We start from the raw sequence: 11,441 nt of genomic DNA on the forward strand, positions 1-11,441 counted from the left end.
ACAGAGGCCATCACCATACTGGCACAAAGTTAAAAAAAAGCTTAACCTACAGCCCAGAGGTTTAGCTGTCAGACTCCAGTGTTTCTGCACAGCACTAACCTGACTCAGCTTTACCAAAAACATTGCTGTTGAGCAGTGAATTTTTACAAAATATGCAAAAGGAAAGTAAAACACACAGGTGGAAGTGAAACTGTTGAAGAACTAACTCAAGACTCAAGAGAAAAATTTCACCATGAAAATTACAAAGCTCAAAGGAAAACCTCAAACAGTTTGAAGACAGGACCTCCGCGGGATCAAGACTCAGCCTGTTTGGAGAAACAAGAGACTGACAGTTCCCCGTTTGACCAACAACTGCCTGACTACAGATTCAGTTGTGTGCCATCAGCGTAATAACCCTATTAATACTTAGCCTAGCACTGTGTTAATTCTACTAATCTACAATGTGTGTTAACTGCTCAGTAACTCTGTTTCACCTTGGATGTTCTGCATTCATTGCTGGAGATAAACCCAGTTCTGGAGATTTCCAGCTGGATCCACGCAGCTTCTTTCCTTCCACCACCTACGCAGTCAGTTACTTCTTTTTGGAACAGCAATAGGGAAGTCACGAATTTAACCTCTCGGTGAAGTACATCTTACTGGAAGCAACAGCTGCTCTTTCATTTGACTTATGTTGTCCCTGCTTTCTAAAATAGTTTTGCCTCAGCTCATTACAATGCCTCACAGATAGTGCCGCTGAACAACCTCACACAGCAAACAAAAGCAATTACACTCTATCCTGCCAAGGGAATCCAGACTACACTCCCAGCTGGAGACTAAACAACTGGTGTACATAATACAAAGCACATTGCACAGCTTGTTAATGAAGGAGAAAGAACTTTTAGTGATGAGTTTAATCACCACTACAGATTGCACGCTCCTTGAACAACATGCAAAAGTACACTTACTTTGCCAGCTTTTACTTCCCTAATATAGACACCTGAATCAAAAGACGTCATTACACTACACATCAGGTTCACATTCCACAAAACAGAGTGGGAAGAATCACATATGATCAGGCATCTTCCAGAAGCACATTAAAGTACTAGACAGATGACTGGCACTGCATGGAGAGTAAGCACAGGTTCCTTTTATTTGAGATTGAAGACTGCCAAGAATAACTACTATACATACTGGCAACTGCTTCAGGTACAAGTCAATCACAAGGCTCAAGTCCATCTTTTAATAGACAGCAGTCTGTCCTAATCATTCTAAAAAATCACACCCACCCACCATGGTAAGGATGAAGTAAAAAGTATCAAATGTGAAGATGATTTAGCCAGTGATTCTTTTTTTTTTCCCCCCAAGGCTTCTCATGCTGTACTAGTCAGAGAAATTAAGTGCTAGGATTTGCAACAATAGCTATTTAAAAAGTACAGCAAGTTTTCTTCACAGAGACCAAGTTTAAGTTACTTGTTCACTTGTCCTTGTTCAGTTCTAACATAGTTTTGATTTTTTTTTTTCCTGTAATAGTCAAAGTTGCAGATCCTCAGCATACATGGAAGTATACAAGCAGGTAATTTTGCCATGCAAGTGGATCAAGCTACAACAGCATATAAGGGGAAAACTATCTACATCAGAGAACCTTTAGCATCTTAAAATCGTATCTACAATTACAAAGGGGCATGCTGCTTTAATACACAGTTGAAACTTTTAATGCTCAAGGCTTCACAGTTGTAAGGTTAGAGTAGAACACAGAAATTGGAAATGTTTTACTCACCAAAAGGTATCCTCGAAACTGGTTGTATATTATTGCTGTAAGTAAGTTCATCAGAAACAAGTTGCCTATTGGAGAAAAAGGGGCAGTAAGAATTACTGAAATACATTTCTGTTTCCCAAAGAAGTTTCAACATATATAGTAAATCAGATCTAAACTTTAAAAAGTATTAGTTTCCTTGTGTTTGATTTCCAAAATGTTTTTTAAATGTTTTAATATACTGTAATGTATCCATTCCCCTATGGTGTGTTACTGAAAAAAACCTAAACCGTAAGTACCTTCCAGGAAAATTATCTTATAAGACACTACACAGTAATTGGAAGAAACAGAAAAAAGGAAAAATTTATGATTAAACTTTCCTAGAAAAATAAAACACACTGTAACTAGTATGCACTAGCAAAGTGAAAGTGCATTTAAATTACTGAAGACGAGGTAACTTACCTAATACAGTGAACAGTATAAAGAAGATGGAATATGCTCGATTCTTAGAATATGCAGGAATCATCACTGTATCAGATTTAACAAAAAAAGGAAATAAAAATTTAATTCTTAAGATGAAAACTGGAGATCTCTACCAATTTTTGGCAATTGGTAAAAGCTCTTATATAGCTCCACTGTAGAATTGCATATGTAATTACACCAAAGGAAAAACAAGAATCAAGATACTAAAGGCATGAAAAATCTTTACATAACCTTCCTCTGGCTGTACTAAGAAATATTAGCTCAAAGAATGGTTATAGTAGTTTGAAGATAATCTTATTCTATTATTCTTTGAAAAGGGAGAGAAGAGTTGTTTCTGAAAGATTGCTCACCATCAGGATTATTTGCAGTAGTTAGCAGGACCAGCAGTGATGTCAGCGAATCGGGCAAATTCCGGAAATACCCCACCCACTCCTTATCCTGCTGGCCATCCTAGGCAGAGAGATGTTCATTGTTAGAGAAACACTGAAGAACCACTAAGACTGTCTTACCAAGGAAGGGCGGGGGAATTATAACAACTTAAAAAAAAAAAAAAAAAAAAAATCGGTCAATAATCAGTTTCTTACACGATCAAATCTACGGCATGAAAAATGCACAAGACAAGCATAAAAATTAGGACAACGTGTAGGAATACAGTGCAATCACTTCACTTATTAACAGCCATTAAAAAACATCAGGAATAAGACAGGCACAGGAGGCTCAATACAGCACCTCAGACCTCAATACAATACACCTCAGACCCAGGCAGAACAATAATGTCACAAACAGACAACATAGGAATCTGAAGCCACCCTTGATTGATATAAAAAGCATTACCTCTTAGCCTGTAAGAAATCTAAGTGTATTAGAGCTAAAAGGACTCCCTAAACATGATTGAAAAAAAAAAGTAAAACCACAGACTAATACCATCTTCAGTCTCAACTTGCATTATAAAAATTAGTGTAGCATTGAAGCTGCTTTCTTTGTTATTCCAGCTACAGCATGCTGTACCTCAGCACAGATGTAAACATAATCACCCCAAATTGTATACTCTAGGACTACACTCCAAGACTTGTCCAAAAGTATAATGCAATTTGAGGACAATATTCAAATATATCTTGTCTACACTGAAGAACAGAAACAAAACAGCTTCCTTAGTAATGAAGAGCTGCCTCAATAACTACCGTGTTAGAAAAGATCCTTGCCTATAGATTATGAGCGCCTCTCAAACACCTACAGCTCTACTAGTATACTGAGTGTGAAATGTGTCTCACTTCCCCTTTGACTTCCAAACAGAAAACTTAACATCCTCTGATTTAGTTATTTGCACACAATTTACTACCACTACTTGGAACACAGGTTTTTGCCTTTTTTTCAGTTATCCCCTTACATACCCAGAGGGTTCTGTTTAATTACAGTAAGATCTAAATAGAACATAGCCAGATAAGTTTTAGGTCTCTCTTCAGTAAGTACATGAAGATGTACTTAAAATACAAGGATAGTCCTCATCTTATTTTAGAGGAAAGAAATATTTACACAAATAACAGCACACGATTTAAAGCAATATGCTATAACCAGCATTAGCGCACATTAGAGGAGTTATTGGGCAGATGGAAAACATGCAACTGTTCTGTTTTGAAAAGAATGAAGATTCAAAATGCTATGTACAGTATCCACGAAAACATCACGTAGAGCTTAAAACATCAGGGAGGTGGGGGGGAGATCAGTGCTACTGAAAAATATGTGCAAATACCTTGGCGACTAAGGTCATGAAAATTATTTTGTGGCTCAGTGGAAACATCAAATGATATGCTAAAGCTCTGATGGTATCATAATTTTTATCAAAAACACACTGGGAGGCTGATCTTAGATCATCCATATATTTTTCCCCCCCCCCAAGCTGAAGTACAGACAGCTAAAAAAGATGCAGAGTGCAAGCAATTCAAACATGAATCATGCAGCACAGAACAAAAAGCTCTTGAATCCGCTGCAAAGACCAGAAATATATACCTCTAGAGGACATACACAAGACAATGCAAAAATCTAGAGGCATGAATTTCATTACTACATGTATTTTTAAAACTTGCTTTCAGTATTTTGCCTTGTTAGATTCAGTCAGTTTGTATGGGTATTAGAGTAGCAAATCAAAAAAGGAAATAAGGACTGCTCTCTAATTTGTTATTTTTCACCTAAATGTATACAAATTTGACTGCTTCAGGTATACAAATTACATTCCCATCTGCTGGGAAAGCTCATAACTGAAGTAAGATGTGACATACAGACATAATGCAAAGATCCAGCATGTAATTAAACAAAGAGGAAAAATAGTGCTCTACTGCTGATTTCAGAAATTCTGTAACATGGGAATTCAAGGAATTTGCTGATCGTAAGGAAGACTAGAGGCAGGCTCAAGTGTAAATTGCAGCAGGGATGAAGGTGCAAAACTGAGCTTAAGGAGAAGACTAAAATTCCTGGGAGAAGTATATAACAAATCTTTGTGCTTGTAAGACGGCATTTATGGAAGGCTTAAAAAGTAAGGACAGAAAAAAAATCTCAGTATAATACATTAGCAAACAAGAAGATTAAGAGAGCGGGAACATACCAAGAGCACTGGAACACAAAAGTGATTTTAACCACAAAATTTCAAATTTGCTTTTTCAGAAGCAGGAAGAGAAAAAACAGAGGGATCAGAAACTAAACCATTGGAGTGATGCAGGCAAAAACAGGCAGAAACCTACCAAGGCGTGGTGAGGGATACCGGTATTGGAAGATAAGAAAACACAGAAGAAACTAAACTTAGCAAAAAGCTATATAAGGAAAAGAGAAAGAAATGAGTGATAATATAAACAAAAAAGTGACAGGATTAAGAGCTTTGGACACAGAACAGCAACAGAAGGTTTCAACAAAAACAGAGAAGGTAATGCAAAGGATTAAATTGGAGAATTGTATAAGGAAGCCTCTCATATAAACAGGCTTTCAGTTTCTCACCTGTGATAATGGCATCAATACCAGTACTGTGCAGGATCATAAATGAGGATGTCAACCACAATTTTAGTATGGAACCACCCAACTTCACTCTGAGCAGCTGAGCTAGACTAATTAAATGACATGCCACAGCTTACAGTAAGAGTGAAAAATTTCAGTTGTGGAGTAGGATGGAGCATTATCACTTAATAAGCAAAGCACAGTCTGGAAAAAATTATTCACTATATGATGAAGAGATTCTTACACTATTCTGAGTGGCCTTCTAATGTACACTTACAGAAACAGTACTATACATGGATACAATGCACATGTTAAATCTCTCTAAATGGACTTTAAACTTACGCTAGTAAGTTTGACATGGTAACATAACCTTTGCAGGGCAAACAAGTTTCACTAGTTTGATTATAAAACTAGACATACAGTAGCTCTGCGAGTAAAGAAAAAAAAAAAAACAACAACAAGATCTACCAAAGCATAAATACATTCGGTTACCTTTGTTCGAGCAAACAGCAGCATAGCAAACATGGTAAAGAGAGACAGATGAACAGCTAGTAGTAGAACAACACTGTTGGAAAGAAAGCATACCATATGCATGAATACCAACTTTATCTTACTCTAAATATCCTTTGCTAAAAATGCAAAAGGATGCCACATAAAGAAAACCAGGGGTAGTTTTAAGATGCTATATGGAAATAACAGAAGATGATCCAAGTTTGGATTCTAAATAAGAATCACACTTGTTTAGGTCTCCTCAGCATTAACTTAGACAACTGTCAAGTCAATGAGATGCTAACACTTGTTTTTCTGAAGTTCGGACCATATTTATACCCTCTGATCAAAATACATCTTGGCTTGCATACAGCTTCGATTCTCCTGGGACTTGTTAGTTAAGAAGTAATAGGCAAGGACAGTGAGTTCTGTAAGCTGTACGCATACACAACGCATGCCACAGGAAGAGATCTCTTTCAAAAAGCATCATGCTGTCTAGTTAAGATTTCACCAGTGGGGTTTGCAGTTCAATTTTTCTAATGACAAATTTAACACATACATTGCCAAAACCATTTAGAAATTAAAAAGCTGAAGTAAAGCACTCTGAAGATATAAATAAGTGGCACTCTCTGTGCTAGTCTTGTGTGGCACTCATGACCAGAAGACAAGTACATTTGTGTCTACCCATACTTCTGAGAGGCCACCTTGGAGGAACACAGCATAGACCTTTGCCCAGATGATGCCTCAGTTCTTCCCTTACAAAACGGCTGTATGTCACATACAGGGTCACATCACATGCATTCTCGAGAAATGTTACAGACTAAAGGAAACAAAAAGTTAACACAACCTCCATCCGTTGCTACTTGATATCACCAGCCACTTAGCTAGACCATCAAGAAGGAAGCTACTCAGTTGTCACGTGCCAGAATGCTAAGGGTAACTACATGCTTGCTGTGAAAGGATGTTTTCTATGCTATTACCTACCTTGCCATTTCAGGCAAGGTGCTGTTGATACTTTTTAATGTTTTCTTCATCATAGAAGAATTCTGAAGGAGAAAGAATGGACGAAGAATTCTTCTTATTCTCACATCCTGCAAAAACCAATGGATCAGATACTGAGTTCCCATAAAACTAGCACCACAAGTATATTTAATGCAAGTTTGTCAAAAAACACTGATATACATATCAACAAAAACAACAGTGTAACATAAAAACACTATTTCAAGCTATTTCAGCATCCTGCATTTTAGGATCAGTCTTCTCCAGGCCAATCAAAACAGAAAAAAAAAATCACTTCCTTCCTCGCTATTCCCTTGTTCATACATCCCCACTGTTAAATTGTTCTTGCCACCACTGCTCTGGATGGGAGGTTCCTGTTCAAACTGCTTGTCCATTATCACACCTAAAGATTTTACAATCGCTTCTTTCCAAGAAAGACTCCCCATGTTTTAAGCATAATCTTCATCATAGATAGTTAACTTCTTTCAGCCAGATTATATTTATTGGGCTTGAATACGAAAAGGACATATGCATTTTTCCTATACTTAGATGCTTATAAACTTAAGTGACAAGTTCTTTCAACATTTTAAGATAATCTTTTTAATACTACATCTCATCCTGGTCAACCGTGACCAGCGGTCAACTGACCACTGAAGCATGAGCAACTAAGCAGTGGGTTACTAATAGTAGCAACTGCATCCAACCTAATTCTGACTAATACGATAATTTGAAATAGGTTTGAAAGTTATCTGAAGGCAACAGATAATGGCTTTGACACAAGAACTTACACAAGAAGCAAAATCCAAGATTCCTGACTCATTCACTGCTCAGCATTTTTACCACATAAATATTTTCTTAGTAATGACTGTAAGTGAACAACTGATCTCATGCAGATTTATGTCACAGCAGAGAAAACCAATTGGGAGACTGCATTATTACATAAAGGAGAACACTTCTAGAACAGTTTTGTAAAATTGACATTCAAGACACAGCTGTTTTAAAAACAACACAGATTCATCTTAGAAAGCAGTTGTTAAACCATACAATTACCTTTTACTTATATATCACTACACAGGCTCTGCTGTTGAATCAAGTTAAGAGCATAATTCTCCAACTGTATGACAAAATTGGTGTTCTGTAACCAGAGTTTTCTCTATACTCTTTGACTGTTGACAGACTACAGCAACAAAGCTTTATTTAATTTTACCAATGAACTCCCATCCTGCATTAAGAATCAAACAGAATCCTTTGAGAAGCTACACTACACCAAACATTTTCTGTGTTTCAGGTATTATCCAGTATCAAAGACCAAAAATGAACCACCTCACCCTCCTCCCTTTATTCTCCAGTATACCACATGCACCCGGCTGACTACCCCTTTGCAGGTTCTTCTCCTCTGCCGCTCCCCACAGCTACGTTGTTGACTGTTCCTGCAAGAAAGCAGTTCTTACCTCTGTGCAGAAAAGACTCAGCGATACAATCCAATCAGTAAGGGAAACAATTAATGTCAGTATATAAGCTATTAGCCATTTATTTTTCCAAAATTCTTCCCATCCAATTAAGTAACTCTGGGGAAGGAAAAAAAATCCACAACAAACAACATACTTTAATAAATTCCAATACCCTAACAAGTCAGCACCAATTGTTTTCCAAGTATTTGTAGTTTTACATCAGTGCTCACGAAGAGCTCCTCGAAATCCAAAGAAAAATACACTGATCAGAGAATTTTTCTACAAGAACTAATTGAAGGTCAATAGAAGCGAGAGGTGCACATAGGCCATGTGAGAGGAGTCCTTTGAATGCAAGAAAAATGACCACTTAATAACCATAAAAATATTTTTCCAGAAACAAATATCCAAAGAAAAGTTCGGTTTCTGATTATTTTTATTTTGCTTTGTTTAAATCAACTGGCATATATTTGATTACCAATTTTTATAGCTTAATACAAGCAACTAAGCTAAAGTCATTGTATCCTTAGCAAAATTTATTTCACTTATTCTGCACAAACAGGAGTTACATTTCTTAGGTTAAAACAGAAGCAATAATTTTTCTGATTCAGAAAATAATGCACTTCCTAATTTCTCCTGAAAGTAAGGCTTTAATGTAGCAAAGCAATCTCATCATGCAAATCCACGATTTGAATAACAGTTCTAAGACATTTCCCAAAAACTAAAATGCAGAAATGCCACACTTACTATACCTCCTGAGCTGCCCAACACACCTAATATTTCATGCAGTACCAGATGAATGTGATGCTCACCTTCACAGATACATCAACCATGAACACAAAAAAACAAAGCAGCTCAACGCTTTCTGTTAGGCCACACGGAGGATTCCACGCAGGAAGGCGGTATCGTATATCTGACGTGATAGTAAGTGAAGAAGGCTTTTCAATGAAAGCCAAAGCCAGGATTGTAGTAATGGTTAAACTCAAAATCCTGTTTGGATAGAGATTAAATGAAAAAAATAATTTTTAAAACAAACAAACAAAAACCCAAAACAAACACCAAACCCACAAAATGAGTCAAAAGAATAACAAAATACTAGTAAAGCAATTTTCTTAGAAGTAAATCAAGCTTTATAATATCATATTTAACACAAATGGCTTAGGATACAACGCAGCACTTGATTAGCATGCTGTTGCCTGTATTAGAATAATCTAACTGCTGACCACCAAATAACTTTAGGTGGGGTTCTTTCAAAACTAACAGCCACAAACAATCTTGCTACTATTTAACATGTTTAGAAATAGACACTTGAAAACTCCCAACACAGTGCTGTAAATCATGCCAACAGACCATCCATGCAACACTCCTATGGCTGTCCCGAAGAGCCATCTACATGATAACGCTTCTTGCTTTGATATAACTTGTTGCTTTCCACTTCTATCATGTTTTCATGTAGTCAATCCACTTGCTTCATACAGTAAGTTCTTATAAGGACAAAAGCACAATTATCTAATATTTAACAAAAAAAGAAAGATGAAGAATATTTTTTGTAAAGACTTAGTCCCAAATTAAAAAGCAAAATGAATAGCAAGTTCTTACCACTGGCAAGTTCTTGAGTAGTACCATCGATAAAGCCACAGGGATTTGGAGTCTACGCGGTGATTTATAGATCGATACTGAAGGCAGAAAGCAAAAAGGATAATTCAAACGTTACAGTCAGTCTCTCGCAAAGACAAAGACCAAGCTAGCAAAATAAACCAAGTTCTAATCAACAAAGCTCAAGTCTTGAGACAATTCCAGTTTCACAATAAGATAAAGAAATTATTGTACAAGGTCTCAATTATTAAAGTGCCAGTTAGCAATGACCATGACTGTAGTCTACATGTGTGCAACGGGAAAGATTTTGATAAAGTTTTCCTAATCTAAAGACCACACAGTCACTCAGATAATCAAACTGTGTGGCAGTCACCTGAAGCAAGCATTATCATCATTACAAATAACGGTATCTGTAATAATTCTATCCACTTGCCAAAACATTCCACCCATTTAGGTTTTTAGACCATTTAGACCTTTCTAGCATTCATTCCATCCATGGATCTTCTTTTGTCTTTCAATTCCAAAAATCCATACAATGCAAACAAATTAATTCTGAATATAAGAGACCTCAACCTACATCTTTAAACAGAACATGCTTTAAGTTCAAGGAAGTACCGGTGGTTCTTCAGAACAGGCCTACTTTTCATGAAATCTGCTCAGCCCCTCCCTCTACAGCTGCTCCTAGGCTGCTGTTACTCTGCCTCTGCCGAGAGGTATCCAATTCTATAAAGATATGCACAACGTAAATGTATCTGATCCCCAAAAATCTCCCAGCAAAAAGCTATATGAATGCAGCAAGAGAGCTCAAGAACTGCCCTTCAGCATTCCCACTGCCTGCAACTAACAACTGTGGGATAACAGGATCTAGGAATCTGTAGTGACAGCCACCAAAGGAGAGACAAAGAGAGAATGAATTCTTCCAAAGGCACTAAGTTCAACTGGAGCAAAAGGCTTCCAGCTTCTCGCTTGAAGCTAGCCTTAAACTTTACCAGCCCTTAAGTTATGCAAGTAGTCAGATTTAGAGGTAAATTACAGGGTTTGCTCAGATGGTTTCTATTAGCAGTAAGGCCAGCCACTCTCATAAAAACCCCAACAAACCCCCCACAAAAAAAACCCAACATCAAAAACCCAAAAGCAAAAACCACCCCACAAGCCAGCGTCTCCTTTGACAATCTGGAAGAGAAGACACTATCTATTTCACTGTGTTTGAAAACATGTTTCTCCTAGTCAGAAGTTCACTGAAACTTGTATACCACAGGAATTTGGAATTCTGATTTTGCTTTGTAAATCAAGATGATGTTATACGGAGGTTGCCTGGACAAGTAAAAATTTAAAAGCTAGCAGAATGCGTGACAAATATCCAGCATGGGAAGCATAATAGCTAACAAACAAGTTATGTTTACCTGTATCGCATCTTCAATAAATACTATGGCCTGGTTTATATAAAGGTCATTGTCAGCTCCAATACCTATGAAGTTAGAAAGAAATAAGAATCACTTGCTGTATTTCGAATAAAGCCTACAGCTTGCTTGTTAGTTAACAGAAGCTCCACAACTGTGCTTCTCATGACAAAGGGCACTGTACACACATAAAAAGTAAAGAGACAGCTCCTACCACATTTGCTCTGTCAGCAGCACTGTGCATTAAATAAATAGTCATCTCAAACACATCATGCATCTTTATTTTGTGAAAAGATTCTCCCTTACATTTAG

At 37.0% G+C, this 11,441-nt stretch overlaps 1 protein-coding gene across 1 annotated transcript in view; it reads right to left on the reverse strand.

Moving 5' to 3' along the window:
• TPCN2 (two pore segment channel 2) overlaps positions 1–11,197 on the reverse strand; it is a gene marked incomplete at its 5' end in the record, with an annotated part of 27,022 nt that extends 15,825 nt beyond the window's left edge. The window contains 9 exons of the mRNA XM_010286627.1: positions 1,757–1,821; positions 2,195–2,260; positions 2,566–2,665; positions 5,690–5,762; positions 6,671–6,777; positions 8,137–8,253; positions 8,946–9,123; positions 9,733–9,809; positions 11,133–11,197. Of these exons, the coding sequence (XP_010284929.1) occupies positions 1,757–1,821; positions 2,195–2,260; positions 2,566–2,665; positions 5,690–5,762; positions 6,671–6,777; positions 8,137–8,253; positions 8,946–9,123; positions 9,733–9,809; positions 11,133–11,197 (848 nt within the window). The remainder of the gene's footprint in view (positions 1–1,756; positions 1,822–2,194; positions 2,261–2,565; positions 2,666–5,689; positions 5,763–6,670; positions 6,778–8,136; positions 8,254–8,945; positions 9,124–9,732; positions 9,810–11,132) is intronic.
• Positions 11,198–11,441: the final 244 nt, after the last annotated feature.

The sequence above is a fragment of the Phaethon lepturus genome, unplaced genomic scaffold, assembly GCF_000687285.1.
Source record: "Phaethon lepturus isolate BGI_N335 unplaced genomic scaffold, ASM68728v1 scaffold2450, whole genome shotgun sequence".
NCBI lineage: Eukaryota > Metazoa > Chordata > Aves > Phaethontiformes > Phaethontidae > Phaethon > Phaethon lepturus.